This window comes from Barbus barbus, assembly GCF_936440315.1.
Source record: "Barbus barbus genome assembly, chromosome: 1".
Classification (NCBI taxonomy): domain Eukaryota; kingdom Metazoa; phylum Chordata; class Actinopteri; order Cypriniformes; family Cyprinidae; genus Barbus; species Barbus barbus.
The window spans coordinates 32,123,980-32,141,242 of record NC_136729.1 but is presented as its reverse complement, the minus strand read 5'-3'; the positions used below and the strand labels follow the sequence as shown (position 1 = coordinate 32,141,242).

At 36.1% G+C, this 17,263-nt stretch overlaps 2 protein-coding genes across 2 annotated transcripts; both read right to left on the bottom strand.

Moving 5' to 3' along the window:
* Nucleotides 1-3,709: 3,709 nt before the first annotated feature.
* Nucleotides 3,710-8,958, bottom strand: LOC306864189 (lysosomal protective protein-like). Its single transcript, XM_079407981.1, has 12 exons — nucleotides 8,677-8,958; nucleotides 8,079-8,190; nucleotides 7,737-7,874; nucleotides 7,506-7,667; nucleotides 7,284-7,375; nucleotides 7,120-7,204; nucleotides 6,895-7,035; nucleotides 6,668-6,804; nucleotides 6,409-6,571; nucleotides 6,233-6,322; nucleotides 4,971-6,086; nucleotides 3,710-4,666 (listed from the first exon to the last, which is right to left on the bottom strand). The coding sequence occupies exons 1-11, from the start codon at nucleotides 8,925-8,927 to the stop codon at nucleotides 6,003-6,005; spliced, it is 1,455 nt and encodes a 484-aa protein (XP_079264107.1). The 5' UTR covers nucleotides 8,928-8,958; the 3' UTR covers nucleotides 3,710-4,666; nucleotides 4,971-6,002.
* Nucleotides 8,959-9,275: 317 nt separating this feature from the next.
* Nucleotides 9,276-16,984, bottom strand: LOC306849169 (sodium-coupled neutral amino acid transporter 7). Its single transcript, XM_079384025.1, has 12 exons — nucleotides 16,838-16,984; nucleotides 14,825-15,278; nucleotides 14,653-14,706; nucleotides 13,862-14,006; nucleotides 13,638-13,782; nucleotides 13,360-13,458; nucleotides 13,212-13,269; nucleotides 12,544-12,658; nucleotides 12,287-12,434; nucleotides 11,994-12,193; nucleotides 11,846-11,897; nucleotides 9,276-11,142 (listed from the first exon to the last, which is right to left on the bottom strand). Exons 2-12 carry the CDS (start codon nucleotides 15,086-15,088, stop codon nucleotides 11,025-11,027), a joined length of 1,398 nt encoding a protein of 465 aa, XP_079240151.1. The 5' UTR covers nucleotides 15,089-15,278; nucleotides 16,838-16,984; the 3' UTR covers nucleotides 9,276-11,024.
* Between the last annotated feature and the right edge of the window lie 279 nt (nucleotides 16,985-17,263).

The following is a 17,263-nucleotide window of genomic DNA, read 5'->3' as shown; positions in this document are numbered from 1 at the left end:
GGAATTTTGTGCCATGCTTTCAATCTAAATATGAAAACACTGAGTGGAAGAAAGTATGGTCAATAACAAATAGGTTTTTCATAAGTAATCAAGTAAAAGAGGTATCTTTTCACAGAATTTACCCTGTTAAAGAATTATTTAAACGGTTTAAACTGGATTGTGTCGTTAAAGAATCTGTAACTCATCTTTTCTTTCAATGTGTACTCAAGATTATTTTGGGTAGATGGCTCTAACTTCATTTCTAGGATGTTTGGAACATTAATACAAATAGTAATATATGATATCATATTTGTTTTTGTACTAGATACCATTGATTCGAAAAGTACAATTTCTTTTCTTTCTCAACTAATTATTTTACTTGGACAACATCATATTCATGTAAATAAAATGGGCTAAAGCTAAGCCAAATTGTGAACATTTTATTAAAGAAATTAAACAATATGATAACAATACTTTGCACAATATTAGAAACAGAAAAGCTAAAAATACCTATGAAGCACTATGTCAGTTTAATTTGGTTAATTCAATGTTTTTATTTTTTCCCTGGCAAACATCTTATTTTTTTTACTTGAATTTTTTTTCTTTTCTTTCTCTGTATACCCTTTTTCTTTCTTTTTGTTGTTGGAGCCATTCATTGTAAAGTTTTACTTGGCCACTGGGTGGCACGGTGGCAAAGTATAATTGTAGCACCGGTGTAAGAACCAGGTGTGTGTGTGTGTGTGTGTGTGTGTGTGTGTGTGTGTGTGCGTGTGCGCGCGCGCGAACTGTCGATGTGTCAGTGTCACCAATTTATTTTTGTAGTGGTTCTGCATTTTGGATTATTTTATTTGACAAATTATAAGAGAGCATTTTTTTTAGTCTCACAAATTTATTCCCCTGTGTGTGTGCATGATCATTTTGCATTGTGGATGTTTTTTGCATTGTTGGAAGTGTGCCAAGAGTTGTTTCTGATTTTGAGGATGAATTTTGTCCATTTTCTGTGCGGGGTCTCAGACCATAAGTGTGACTTTTTTTTCTTTTCACACTAACATAAAATCAAGATATCATTCCAATTATTATTTTTTTAATTTGTAGATCTAGACAGTGTTGACCACTATACAAAGTCTCATGCCATTTGGACAAAGAGAATATGTTTTTTTTAAATTCAGCAAACATCATTTGCGGGTCAAAAAGACTCAGAAGAACTCATAAGGGTTAAACAACAACAAAAAACGGTTGTGGTTTAATTCACACCGCACAGACAAACGCCAACAAACTAGTCTGTTGGAGTTTGTTGGATCAGTGTGTTACCCGTGTTGGCGTTGGTTGGAGTTTGTTTTCACCCGGCTGAACATGCTTATAGATATACGATCATCCATTTTCTCCCCAGTCAATGAGAGTTGGTCGGTGTCTTTTGGTGCAGTGTGAACATGACCGTTATTTTTCATCATATTCTAAATCCAACGGCCAACTTGTTTGTTGGCGTTTGCTGGCGTTTGTCTGTGTGGTGTGAATTGGCCTTAAAATGTAAAATCAGCCACTTATGTTCGTGTTTGTATTTCTAAAATACAGTAAGTTATCATCATTTGCGTATAAAATCCCAATTTAGTGCTGATCCGCGGCCTGCCAATCCACAAGGAAATTATGAAGCGTTATTCAGCCTGAAGAACCTGGAGGTTCTGTCAAGAGTTTATTTGTAAACAATGACTTCTGACTAAAATTACCATGGTTACTAAACAGATAATAATTAAGATAGGCCTATGTTACTAGCAAAGCCTCTTTATGACAAGTCCTGTCACTCAGCGGCCATCTTTGAAACGCCTCTCGGGCATCCAAGTGCAGCTCCTATCTCTTTGAATGGGGAAAAATCAAATTCTCCAAAACTGTTCACTAAGCTTAAGATTCAATTTCATATTTGTAATCACCAATGAAATCGGACAACAACTGTGTCATGAGTGTTGTTTCTTTTGCTCAAATAGCGTTATAAAAAGCTTATTTCTCAGGCTAGATCAGTGCGCATGCGCAGTCCTGAGTGCACGTCTCAGAGCGCTGACTGTTTCTATTTATTATTTATTTATTGAATTCATGAAAAAAAACAATAACAATACTCATCGTCAAATCACAACAACAGTCCAGGGACATTCAGTTTTTCAGTCCAGAGGAAGTGTGAAGTCCTTCAACAAAGCCACTGCTCTTATTGCTTTCAAGTTCGTAGAGAATTCAATGGATTTAAAATACAATTTCAATTCAAGACTGAATCTTACAAAAAGAGGTGTGCATTTAGAAAATTTACATTTATGAATATGATATTTAGCTAACAAGAAAATAAGGTTTATGAAATAAGTAGGCTATCACCTTTTTTCACATTCATGAAAGCCAAAAATGACATTGCTATAAGTAAACTCAAAATTATCACACCAAAATGATAGCAAGAGCAATTCCAGAATAAATGTAAAGAAGTTTCATTGTTTTCTAAACAGAAAGAACAGGTGGTATGAATATCATTCTTAAGTCTTTTAAGAGAGCACTTATCCGGGTAAATTCTATGAATCAACTTAAATGCAATTTCTCTCATTTTGTTAGTAATTAAATATTTGTGAGGTAATGACCAAACTTTCTTCCAGGGAATATCACTTACTAAACCGTTCCAATAAGAGATTACATAAGGCACAGAAACAGACTCCATCTGAAGCAAAACTAATTTTCTTATTGTTTTTTGACTTGGATGATGAAAGGCACTGTTTTCCAACAAATGTTTTACAAAGATCCACTGAGTGACATGAGATTGGAAAAGAAAGAGCTCTAAAAAGCATGAGAACTCATGTGGCACTGCATCAGCAACAATTACAAACTCTTTCAGACGAACAGCAATTCCATGCTTAGCTAACAATTCAGAGTAATTACAGATTGAACCATTTTGATTGAAATGTTGACACAAAAATAATAAAATTTTTAAACTAATTAAAAAAAAAAAGAGAGATTTGTTTTTATACAGTAGATTCTTGTTATTCCAGATTAGATACGAGTGAGGTGTAAAATTGTGTTTAAAAATGAAGGACCAAGCTAATAACATCTGCCTATGAAAATGAGATAATTTGACAGGGATTTTCATGATGTTATAGTTACAGATTAATAAGAAACTTAAACCACCTGGTTTGGAAAAAACAACATTAGGGATCAGATTCCATATAGATTAGGGCTTATTGATACAGTTTTTTATCCAATTTATTTTAAAGGTGTTGTTTAAAGTGGTGAAATCAAGAACGTTTAAACCCCCTTTCTCAATGGTGTTCATAAATACAGATTTTCTAATAAAATGAGTTTTATTCTTCCAAACAAAGTTGAGAAGCATTGTATCATTTTTTATTTGTTCTTCCAGGAGACAATTATCATCCTCTATCTGTCATCCGCTCTCAGAGAGGAAAGTCAGTGGAAGTTTCCCCATGAATTCAACCCTCAAAACTTCTTGAATGATAAGGGGGAATTTGTGAAGCCAGATGCAGTCATGCCTTTCTCTGCAGGTATGTTCTACATATGTTTTATTAAACAGTGTGTTGAGGCCTTTAAATGATCAAACACAGTGGATATTTATCAATAGCTATTCATTTAGCCTAGTGGCAGTCCCTGAGCTGTTTAATTTCACACACAGAGACAGTATCACTATAACAATACATAAAAAAATCAATAGTAAGCGGATCTGTGTGGAAGAATGAGAACAAATGGTGTGTTTGTATAATGTCCATTCACTTTATTTTCTAGGAGCTCGTGCGTTTAGGAGAAAATCTAGCTCACATGGAGCTCTTCCTCATCCTGGTCACGGTGCTGCGGCGATTTCGCCTGGTCAGGCCAGAGGATGCAGGAGAACCAGACTTCAAATTTATATTTGGTGGGACACAGTCAGTGAAACCTTACCGTCTGACTGTACAACTGCGTACACCAGGGCAGGCTAGTAAATCTGTTTACTGAACAAATATTGCCCTTCAGTGACAATATAACCCAATAGTGGGTTTTGTCACACTATATCTCACACAGGGTAAACTATGACAATGGCATCTGCTATTAAACAGATTCTATTGTTAGCTTTTCTGCAAAAGTGAAACAATTTATGACGCACAAGACATTAAATATGCAAGTAATTTAAGTTGTATGAAATTACAACCTACATGTGAAAACATACACAGCCAAACCGCTGTCCTGATATGTTAAACTCCGTGGGGTTTTATTGGGTTTGCTTATTTACTCAACATCTACAGCAAAATAAACAAATTTTAACTGAACTGTAGTTGCAACCAAAATACAAAATCACTGGCAGGAAATTTAGTTACTGAGATTGTAGCTCTTGTGCCAACTAGCCCGTCTCTTTATATTCATGTTAATGGTGAAACTTTGGTCACAGCAATTGAAAGCTTTATTGCATTTAGCATATTTTAACAATTATTTACAACTGTTCAGCAGAACTATTATGCAATCATGAGACTTCCACCGGTAGTGTTTTAAACAATCATTTTCATATAAAAAATAAAAAAAAACACAAAAAAGTTAACACCACTTAATATTGCAAGTTACTAGAAAGCTCAGCATACGGAATATGTATGGTTCGACTAAAAAAGAACTGATTGTACTGGCTCTGAATTAACATCCAAAGGCACGATTCCTCTTCTTTTACGTTCGTGTGTTCCTCCAGCTGCTGTTAAACAAAGAAACAGTGAAAGTTTTGAAATCTGAGCAACATAGAAGCTTCCATATCAAGCTCATATTAAGAACAGACGAGATCTTGTTTCTCCTTTCACGAGGGCAGAACCAGCAGTAAGATAAAGCCCAAACGATAGAGAAAGAGAGATACTGTTGCACCGCGGCGTAGCTCCCAGAGTCACAAAGACACGGAAATTTAAACACGGTGCAGTTCAACACAAGAACTAACTTTTTTTAAAACACTCGATACACTATCTATAGAGATCAGTAAAAACATGCAGTCCAAAAGTTTGCGTTACCTAATAATTGCCCTCGTCCTTCGCTATTTCTGCACGTGTGTAGCCAGGCGCTCGAGCGAATGCTGACTTTATGCCTTTTCTTCTTCCTCTGGTAGATACGACCAAGCGAAAATGTCATATACCGCCACCTACTGTACATCTTAAACTGATAACACGTTACTGCCATTGAACTGTCCATCACCTTTGATCTCTATCATTTCTATTTCCTCTCTTATTTATACTCTACCACACATTTTACTGCATGTCCTTATCCTCATTTAGGTTTTACACACAACAGACTCAAATCAGTTCGTTTTCATTTCTCATGTCAATACTTGTAGATGCTATTGTGGTTATATCAAATCATAAGCTTAATGAATGAAGATATATACACAGTCTAAGTACTCTCAAAACAGCCTTTTATTTCTTTGTTTATATTGATTCCATGTTAATAATTTAAAATGATAGTTTTCTTGGTTTAAATTTCCACACCTGAAGGAGTATCTTTGATCAAATGGAGTGTTACAAGCTCATCCATATAATCCTTCTTGGAGAATTTGACAATCAGATAGGATTGGAAAACATTTATAACCATAGACCAAGATAATTAAGAAAAGTATAACTTTGTAGCAGTGTTATTGAGTGTATTAAGGGTAGGAACAAAATGAAGAGTATAAATATATTTGTCTTCAGTAGCCTACTTAAAAAAAGAGCATCTCACCTCTTATTCAATTAACAGATCCCATAACAGCAAACCATGCTTTAAGGACATAAGTATTTAAAAACCATGTGATATCCTCTAATACGGTTAAGTGTATCTATAGTTGGGATTATGTGATTTTGTTATAATCAACATAACTATGAAAACTACCCCTAGTGTTCAAGTAAAAACTGATTTAAAGCGATTCAAACACCAAAAGTCCCTGAGAAAATTAATGTGCAACTTCATGTTCACATTTCATCAGTTTCCTTAAAATGACTCTTAAAATCCATTCCAGACCACTTCTAAAAAAAAAATTTGATTTGTTGATTTAAGACAGGGCATAGTCAAGTTCAGTACGGCTTATTGGACAGGAAACTCTGTAGCATCTGGAGAGATGGACCAGGAGCCCACTGAGGAACCATGTGACCTGCACCCTGGAAGAGCAGAGATGTATCTCATTATTTAGTACATGTAAGTGTTCACAAACAGCAGCTGCACAATGGATCTTATGGAAGCTGCAATTAAGAAAAGTATAACTACACCTAGGAGGAGGGAGGCTACATGGATGCCTAAAACTTGCCTTGACTGTGAGGAAAGTGATGTTACCAAATTGTTGGTAGAATCCAGCAATCTGTTTATCATAAATCCAGGGATGGTATTGTGTGCTTGCCTTGAAGAAAAACCCAACATTAAACTTAGAAGGTGCTACAGATTGTACAGAACATCACATCTCACAGAACATACAGTAGATTTTACCTTCTGTCCAAGCTGCTCAACAAACCACTGGTCCCCAAGGAAGTTACAAGCCATATCAGTGTCTCCATTATAGACCAAAGCTCTCAGACCCAAAGCCAGCAGCTTCTCATAGACGTCCTTCACAGTTTCATAAATGGTGTGATACTGGCTTCCCACAGTGTCGCTGCATAAAACGGAAGAATTCAGGAAGAGCTGCACACATGCGTTCATGCATGCGCACACACACTGCAACCGTAAGGGAGGACAGGTGTCCGTTTACCTGCAGATGTCCCATGGTGGAAGTACATCAGGAATGTGCAGCGCCTTCCTCACATCTCCTCGGTTAAGCCAGTTCATCTGAGCAGTACTGTTGATGCACGGAGGCACTCCTTGAACATTTGGAGTACTTTCTACTAACTGAACAATCAAAAGAAAGTACATTTCCCTTTTGTTCTATCAAGTTAAAGTGGATTGGAAGGCTGCATGGTTAGATCGAACAAGATTCACCATATGAGCTTCCCAATGCTTCCTGAAGTTTCTGAAAAGATGCATCATGGCTCTCTGAGATGTGACGCCACCAGCACAGTCAAGATAAAGCGCGTATGTATTCAACCCAGAGCTATAGACTATATTAAATGCATGTGACACCTGCAATAGACAGAAGACTTATCACCTTAAATAATGGCAAGGCTGTACAAGAGTTGTGAGCATGTGTGGATGCATTCACGTTACCACATCCGAGCAGGACTCTTTAGAATTGTTGTAGAAATTACAGACTCCATTTTGACAGCAGTTGTCATTCAGATCCTTCCACAGCCTACAAGCAAAATAGTGTTTAAAAACAAAAAAACCTTTATCAAAATATGCATTCAGTATTGCATTAAACATGAGCTTACTGTTCTCCAAACAGGCCATGATAGTTGCCAAAGTAGATTAGTGATTGGTCATTTAGTGCAAAGCTACTAAGGCCATTTCCCACAGCAAAGCCCTGCAAAAGAAACCAAATGATAAAAATAGATCTCCAAATATTAGTAAACAAGTGCACAACATAAGTTACATTTATACACTACATTTTAATAAATGTCATTTTAAAAATGAAATAAGCATAATAAACCTACTTTAAAGTTCACTTTAAGCTGACCTCCAGTGGCAACTCTCAGACTCAGTGTTGGTGCGTAGATGCCTCCATAACTCTCACCAAAAATGAAAAACTCATTCTGGGTGAAATTTGGGAACTTGATGAAAAAACTTTGCAAAGCCAAGTAGTTGTTATTTGCCACCTAAAGAAAAATAAACATTAAGGCTTTAAAAAGTCTGTCTTTATAGGCTATGGATGTTTAGACACTTACCTCATCATCATCTGTTTGATATTTTTGGTCATCCGAGTAGGAATAACCCACTCCAGCAGGCGACTCAAGATAAAGAACATTGGCAATTTTATTCCAGCTGAATTCGTTCTCATAAAGTGTGGCTCCATTATCATTAACCTAAGAACACACAGAACAAACACAATGTTTATTGAGATATTTATGGTTTTGTGCTACAGAAAAGAGAATTTCAATGACTGAAATGACATGAATGTTTTTCACTCTCTAATCTCTTTTGTTCTTGGCTCTTTAAGATTAAACCATTTTATGAGCAATGCATTGTAAATAGTTATTCCTTTAAAAAAAAGACACGTATCAACATACATGAAAGGGGCCATTCTCTGATAGAAACCCATCCAAAGAGCTGCAGCCTGGCCCTCCGTTCAGCCACAGCACGACTGGATCCTTGAGCGGGTCCCTCTGAGACGTCACAAACCTATAACACACACACACTCTCTTTAATGCAATAATGAATACACAAAACAATGATAATAATGTGTTACTGAAGAGACTCAAACTATAGTACATTCAAAGGGGAGGAAGGTAGATTTACACAATACTGCTAATACTCAATAACAATTCAGTACATATACATTATATATATATATATATAAATAAAACACGTGAAATGTAATACAATGCTTTTCTAGACAGGAACCACACCATGGTATATGAATATTGTAATATACACTACAGTGTCATCACAGTAGTACCTCAAAGCACTATGACATCGCCAAAATTCTAAAAACATCTAAAACAAAATATGAAAAAAAACCTAAATATTAAAAACAAAGATTAAAATGCATTTAAAAAGACTTAGTTTTTCATTCGGCGTGAATGCGGAAACGCCATTGGCCTAAAAATAGTGACGTTATCCTCACAAACAAAACATGCTGCATATTCTCATGCTAATAAAACTCACCAATAATGCAAAAACTTGCCAGAGCTGGCCTTTAGATATCCTGACCACTGGCGGTAATTGGGTTTGAAAGACATGCCCGGCAGATCCAGCACCTCATCTGGATCATACATGCCGCTCGCGACATGCACAGACACGGACAGAAGACAGAAGAAAACACGCAGAGAAAACATTTCACACAGCCTGCTGGACACGGACCTGTACCCGAGATTTGAAGACCCTGCGGTTTGCGTTTCCCTTCCTCTGACTGTCATATGACTTTAACAGTCGTCAGGTGATGCTGACAAACTAGACTCCGCCCAAATAACCAGACCTGTACAGTCTACTTCGTTTGATTAGGGTTGGAGCTAAACTCTGCAGGACACCGGCCCTCCAGGACCAAAGATACCCATCCCTGGTCTATGGTGTAAATGTGTGTAAACTGTCACCTTCTTGTTCTGCTTTTCCTTCAGATCAGATTATTATTATAAGATAAAGGATCATCATAGCAAATAACATAGCAGATTCATTCAAATGACTTTGCTGGATCAGATAGGTAGAAAAAATACAGAAGAGCAATTTTATGCAATGTAGGCCTATGTATGAAAAATAATTGTTTTTTAAAATAACAATTTTTTATTTAACAAATGCTCGAAAGAGCAGACAGACTGCAATATCTAACCCTCATTAACAAAAACAGAGATTTTAAAAAGGTTTATGCTGAAAAATAAACATGTCTTACAGGTGTAAACACATTTTCAGAACATTTTTGCTACATTTTAAAGAATTGTTATAGAATAATATTGATGTAGCTTAAAACAGTACTTTAATTCCAGATGTTATTGCAAAAACCTGAAATATGTTACTAACCTAAGACATGTTTTTTTTCATAGACCCTCCTTTCAAATTCCAAATGCATCCCCAAAGAAATCATCTGTTAATAAAGTGAAGTACAATTTTTGTCAACAGCAATGTTAAATTGCTTTTTCAATATAATATTGCATAGTTGAACAAGATGAACAATATTTATAATTCAGACATCCAAAATGATCAAGCATGAATGGATAGGATACTTCAACCAAAAAAGTCTTTCAGACATGGACATTTTTACAGATTGGTAGTTGGATGAATTCTGTTCATAATAAAGTCATCCGTAAAACACAATAAACCTAATTCATCCTCAAGAAGTGCTGCAGAAGATATTTGGAAAACCCCATCATGCCCCTGACCCAAATGGCATGCATGTGTCTTTAGGTGTACTTAATGTTACTACTTTAACCATTTCCTTTTTCTGTGTATTTAAATATTTTTTTGTACTTTCAAGCTGCATGCATGAGAGTTTAATGCATCTTGCAGTAGAACAAAAAAAAAAAATGAAGCACAAAAGCAGTTTGCTGATTTATCGTGGAGCATCCCTTTAGTGATTGCACTGAAACAGTAAAACATACAATAATACATGATTGTGGAAAAGCAAACATGCATCTAGTGTTACTGATTAAATCCATGAGGAATTTTCATATGAAGGCATTATTGAGAATTGGAGCATGTGGTACAAAAGGGTCACCAGCACACGATTGTGACTTGCACAATGAAACTGTTAGGAGAATGGTTTAATGGAAGCTATACATTCTCCTTCTCACACTTCAGTACCATAATTTCTCCCCGAAAACTAAAACACAAAATCATTTTTTGAAAAACACATTCAGAAGATGTGGCTAAAACAACAATGCATTAAATGAAAATAAAAACCATTCATCAAGTATTTTCAGAAATACAGTTTAAATAATTGTCACTTCTGGTCTAAAGTGGTATATACATACAGACACACAAAATTAGTCTTCTCAGATCTTATGGAACTGTAGAATTACATGTTGCATGGCAGTGCAAGTCATCAAGAAAAAAGATTCTAAAGGTAAACATTACGAACACTGGCCACATTTGCAATGTCAAGTATATAAGGCCTTCGTAAAATCAGTTTCTTAAAAAAATATCAAAAAAAAAAAAAAAAAAAAGAGAATGGACAAAATACAAAATTACATTAGCCTATATTGGAAGATCTAACATTGGAGGACTTAAACAATGTCCACATCCATTCAGAAAATAGTGAAGTTTAGTGGCCTTCACAGGGGACCTCCATTCACAAACAGCCAGAGCAGAGAGTTTGATGCTGCATGCAGGTGGATGATCCACTACATCAAGAGGTACAGACTTCTGTGGCACTGCTGTGCTTTACAATATGAGAAATTCTAACAGTCTCCTGAAGACGTGATAGAGGTCAGTGGTAGACATGATTTGGACAGGCTTCATTCCCTTGTTTTTAATTGGTCTTTATTGGTTCATAGCCTAATATTCATGAGGTCACAACAACCTGCCTATGGGCTGCTGGGATGATTGATGATATCTTGGTAGATGGCATTTGTGGTCGTCTGGCCAAAGATGAAAGCACCAATCGTAACCATAACAACCCCATAGGCCACCATTCCCTTCCAACTATAGAGAAATAAATAGGTTATCAGTTTTATCTTTGAATACACAAGACTTTAGGCATTGCTGCAGAGATAGTTCACCCAAAAATGACAATTTTGCCATCATTTACTCACCTTCACATCATTCCAAACCCACAAGACTTTCTTTCATCCTCGAAACACAAATGAAGGTATTTTTAATGAAACCTGAGAGATTTCTGTCCCTCCACTGAAAGGCCATTCCACCGAAACTGACATTTCAAAAAGGTAATGTAAATGAAATCCATGTGAATCAATCAGTTTAATCCAAGGCTACTGAAGAGACGTGACTGCTATATATAATAAACAGAATAAAAAAAAACAATTTGTTCACTTATTACTATTGATCAAAAAACATACAGCAGAAGCTCAAACGTCAATCTTTCGACCAATATTTTTGATGCATTGTTCAATGTTTATATGTATAGATGTTTATAAGCCTAAATTAATTCTGTTTATTATAAAAAAAGATGGTGTCTCTTCAGAAGAGTTGCTTTATTAAAGTGAATTCCTTTTTTTTAACGTCTTTTTGAAGCATCATTTGGTGAAATGGTCTTAAAGACAGAAATCTCTCAAGTTTCATTAATTTTTTCCTTTGCATTTTGGACATGAACAGATGACATGAGCGTGATTCATTAATGATTATTTTTGGGTGAACTTTCCATTTAATAAGTAATACATGAGTTTACCTGGCTGATCTGACATCATGCTCAGAAAGCTTTGCCTGAATCAAGCACAACCCTATAGACAAACAGGAGAATAAATGTATTCACTGTTCGTAAAAACGCTGATGTGATAAGCAAAAAGTAAAGTCTAAGAACAATTTAACTGTAATACCTGGAAAAACAAAAATGAAGCATGCAGCCAAACCACCAATTAGTGAAATGACTCGTCCGATATCAGGAATGAAGAGAGCAAGAATTAATGTGAGACAAAACCAGACGAGTGTCTGCAGTATTCTCCGTCTCCGTTCCCTGGCCACATCTGTCTCCACCTCCTCTCCTTTAAAACGCAACCACAAACCTTCCAGCACTGCCCTAAAGCACAAACAAATACACGTTTTCGTTAGATTTGACTATAAATATGTATCTTTCATAGACACACACCTATTGACCACAAAAGCCTGTTACCTTCCACAGAAGTGCAGGATTGGATATGAGGTAACAACACAGATGATGATGAAGGCTCGGGCAATGGCCACCGCAATGTCATCAGATGGATACGACATCAAAACATCCTGGCTTACGCTTGAGCCAAATGACAGGAAGCCACAGACACCTGCGGAGAAAAAAAACAAGCCCAAACGTTACACAACCCGTTCATATTAGCATGATCTTTGGCCTGCCTGCTTTATCATTAGAATATTTCAGCAAATTGAAACACACACCTGTGCCTGTATACACAAAGAGGCAGATGATCATGCTGATTGTAACAACTGCCCACCAAGGCCGGATTTCTGGCTTCTTCATGCTGTTGAAAACAGGAACGCTGCTGACATGACACTGGGAAAATGAAAGTGAGGAAAATGATAAAATCGCACGTAGTGAATTCAGACATGTCATTGGCTGAGAAAGATATGCTACTTTTATGAATACTTTCATACAGCAATGATGCATCAAATTGATCAAATGAGACGTTACAGACATAAGGTTACAAAAGATTTCTATTTCACATGAATGCTGTTCTTTTGAACTTTACAATCATGAAAGAATCCTGACAAAAAAAAAGCTAATTCAACATTTATAAGAATAAAAATTGTTATTTCTTAATAGAATGATTTCTGGAGGATCATGTGACACTGAAGACCAGAGTAATGGCTGCTGAAAATTCAGCTTTGCCATTAAAGGAATAAATTATATTTTAAAATATATGAGAGTACAAAATGATTGTTTTCATATTGCAAAAATATTTAATTATATTTGTTCTTACTGTATTTTTGAACAAATAAATGAAGCCTTGGTGAGCATAAGAGACTTAAAAAAGACATTTTTTAATAAGACATTTAAAAACAAAATCTCACCAACCCCCAAATTTTGAATTGTAAAGTTCACACACCTGGAAACCAAAGCAGATTGTGGGCATGGCATTGAACACATCGGTCCAGGATGCAGGGCTGAAAGACAACAAACATCACATTACAGTAGTGATCACAATCTCTTCTGTAACATGTAACTCAAATAACTATTTAAAGTGTACTGCTGACCTGACTGGGATGATTCCTGGAGAAACGTCTTTGTCGGGCCAGATGTATTTGACGATGATTATGATTGTCACATACCAGGTGCCGATAACACTCAGGGTGCTACAGATTAATCAGTACAAATGTGCACGAATTATTTAACCAGCAAATACTCAGAAACATCTTGGATAATCAAAAGTGCAATTTAAGCAAAAGCATTTGCACTAATCACAGCTGTGACATAACACTGCACTGCATAAATCAATAACTTAATCAATAAAAAAACAAGTCCTGGTTTCTACCTGGCATACTTCTGGAAGCCAATCTCTTTGGGTATGGACAGAGGAAGTATGATCAGCACTGAGGTCAAAGTGATGGTGAACTTGCGATCTGTGTACCAGTGCGAACTAATCATTTTCTCTGACTCAGGATTTATTGCCCCAATTACTGTAGGAAGAATGACAGGATATTAGACTACTCTCTAGACTATTTTGACAAGTCTATATATAAGTGAGTGTATACTTACGCTTGTCTAACTGATCGCCAATAATAATAAGGAAGGCTATGCAGGTGCCAAATGTGTAAACAGCAATGGCCAGCTCACATACGACACCAAGAACCTTCCCACACACGGCACGAATCACCTCCTGATATGTTGTTTCATTGCTCACCTACAAAAATGTGGAGTTTAAAGCAGTGGATTTCAGCCTTTGTAATTCTGAGGTCAACTATTGTCAAAAGTCAATATTCAGTGATTTTTTTTAAAGAAGCCAGAGCTGTACATAAAAAAGTTACTTATATGATGATTAATCTCAAGATTTTTGTAAATAGTGATTTAATACATTGTGCCTCTTTAAAGAAATACACTACTGTTCAAAAGTTTGGGGTCAGTATAATTTGTTTTACGTTTTTAAAAAAGTCTCATGCTTACTAAGGCTGCATATATTTAATCAAAAATACAATAAAACCTTTAATTTTGTGAAATATTATTATTATTCAAAATATCGGTTTTCTATCATAACATTTTAAACTGTAATTTATTATATATTATTACATATATATTTTTCATTGTTATCATACATCTTAAAATATTTGTGCTGGTTAATATTTTTGTTTGAAACTGAGATTTAGTTTTTCAGGATTCTTTGATGAATAGAAAATACAACGGAACACCATTTATTTAAAATTGAAATCCTTTGTAGCAACATTAAAAGTCTTTACTACGACAATTTAACAATTAAATGCTTCCATGCTTTGCTGAATTAAAAAAAAAGTTTTAACCTTTGAAAGAGGTATTAAGAAGGAATATTTGCTTACCTGAGAACAATAAGCCAAGATCACCAGCCCAGTGATTATAAAGGCCATCATACACTGTGAAAGGTTAAAGTTGAATAAGGCTCATTTGGAATTTAACTTCAAAGAACAGAGACCTCTACTTCAAGTGAGCACTGTATGGTTTTGTTTACAATAGTTTGTAAGTGCATCTCACCATTTGAACGGTCACTCCAGCTGTGACGCCTCCAGCCATGTTGAAAGCAGCAGGAAAATTGAGAAGTCCGGCTCCCAGAGCAGCATTCACCACAATAAACACAGCCCCAAGTAATGACATCCCTCCCCTTCTGTCGTCTGATTGATTAGGTGGTTGGATGGAGTCCACACTGGGGCTCTGCAGGAGCCATGCTCTTTCTCCAGCATCCTCACTGTAGCCCCAGTCACCCGCTTCACTGTTAATTGCCTTGTCTGCCCTCGACATGACGCTTGCTTTTCTCACACACTCTCAGATAAACTTACAAGGACACCACAGGGTAAAAGTAGAGGCAAACACGCTTGTGCTGTCAGTCAGAGCTGCCTGCCGCCATTGAGAGGGCAAAGGTGCAAGCACACACCTGGGCTAACACACATCCACACGGTCCACAGTTACAGAGAGGCTGTTGCAGTGTCACCTGTGAAAAAAGAGGGGGAAAAATATCACATGTCAGTTTTTAACAAATTGACAGGGTTTATCAGCATCACAAAATGAAATATGACAAATTTGAATTCACAGGACATGACTGTATTACTCAGCTGATCAAACAGAATTATTATTACAATTTAAAATAACTGCGCTTTCTTTTTTAATATATAATATAACCCTGGACCACAAAACCAGTCTTACGTGTAAATTTTTCAAAATTGAGATTTATACATCATCTGAAAGCTGAATAAATAAGCTTTCCATTGGTGTATGGTTTGTTGGGATAGGACACTATTTGGATAGAGATACAACTATTTGAATATCTGGAATCTGAGGGTGTAAAAAAATCTAAATATTGAGAAAATTGACTTAAAAGTTGTCCAAATTAAGTTCTTAGCAATGCATATTACTTATAAAAAATGAAGTTTTGATATATTTACGGTAAGAAATTTACTAAATATCTTAATGGAACATGATATTTACTTAATGTCCTAATGATTTTTGGCATAAAAGAAAAATCGATCATTTTGACCCATGCAGTGTATTTTTGGCAATTGTTACAAATATACCCCAGCAACTTAAGACTGTTTTTTTGGTCCAGGGTCACATATTTCAAAAGTCTTCAGTGTCACATCGTCCTTCAGAAATCATTCTAATATGCCGATTTGGTGCTCAAATAATAAATTCAGTGTTCAAATTCAAAATATTATGACTGTTGAAAAGAGTTGTGCTGTATATTTTTATGGAAACCATGATACATGTTTTTAGGATCTTCTGATGATCATAAATGTGTAAAGGACAGCTTTTTTAAAAAATTAGAATGTCTTTAATGTAACTTTCGATTTAATGCATCCTTGTTGGTTAAAAGTATTATTTTTTTTCAAAACTATTTTTGAAGAGTAATGTATTTGCTACTGACTTGTCTGAAAGATGTTTTCACAAACTTACTAAAACGGTTGATCAGCATCATAAAATGACAACCAGTGTGGTTTGCACTTTAGGACATGTCTGGGAGTCACGGGACACGTTGTATTTCTCAGATGATCAGTAAGCAGAAATTTCAGACAAGTGATGAGGAAATGAAATATGCTGTCACAGGAGAAAAAATGCAGCATTGTCTGAACCTTATCCTTAGGACAGCTCGAATAAAACCTGGTCAATAGTGTATTGAGTATTGAATATTTCTTTTAATCTCTATCTTAAATGACCTAGGACGCACAGAAGATAGTGGTAGAAGTTTGTCAGTATTACAGCAGTCACATTACCACAATGTAACTTAATGGGATTATCCTAACTATCATGCTCACTAACAATGAATTAACTCAAGATTCAATCAAGCCATTAGCCTAATAGGCAACTGACAGTCATGATCAAACACTACTAGGCAACACTGATTTCATTCATAACTATCATATGCTCTAGGAGGGTAAACAAAACACGCAATGACAACCCCCGAACAGTCACATGACTCATATAGCAACACTGCATTTGTTTAGCTAATAAACTCTCCCGGTACGAATAAGATGTGATAAAGCAAAAGTGTCTAACCTCAATGTGTATGTTCTTTGCTGATCTTGTACTGTGCTGAAGAGCATCGGTGTGATATTTTCCAGTGAAGAACAACAATAAAGATGCATCTGCTGCCTCCGCTGAGATCCGAGGTATGTTTTGCTTACACAGCAGCAGCGGAGCTGTGGGTGTGTTCGACATCAAAGTATCGCGAGAGCGATGCGAACGCAAACGGAGTAGTCTTCGCTCTCGCGGTACTTTGATGTCATACACCGATCGATCTGCGGTGCGCCGCTTCATTTATGACTTCCAGCTTATGGGTAACGTAGTTCATTCTACCGTATTCACCAAATTTGCAGGGGCGTAGATTACGTGAGGGACGTGTCCCCCCCACTTTTTATAAAAAAATAAATTCGTCCCCCGCACTTTTTCATTGGACAGTTGTATTCTCGATATGTTGAGGTT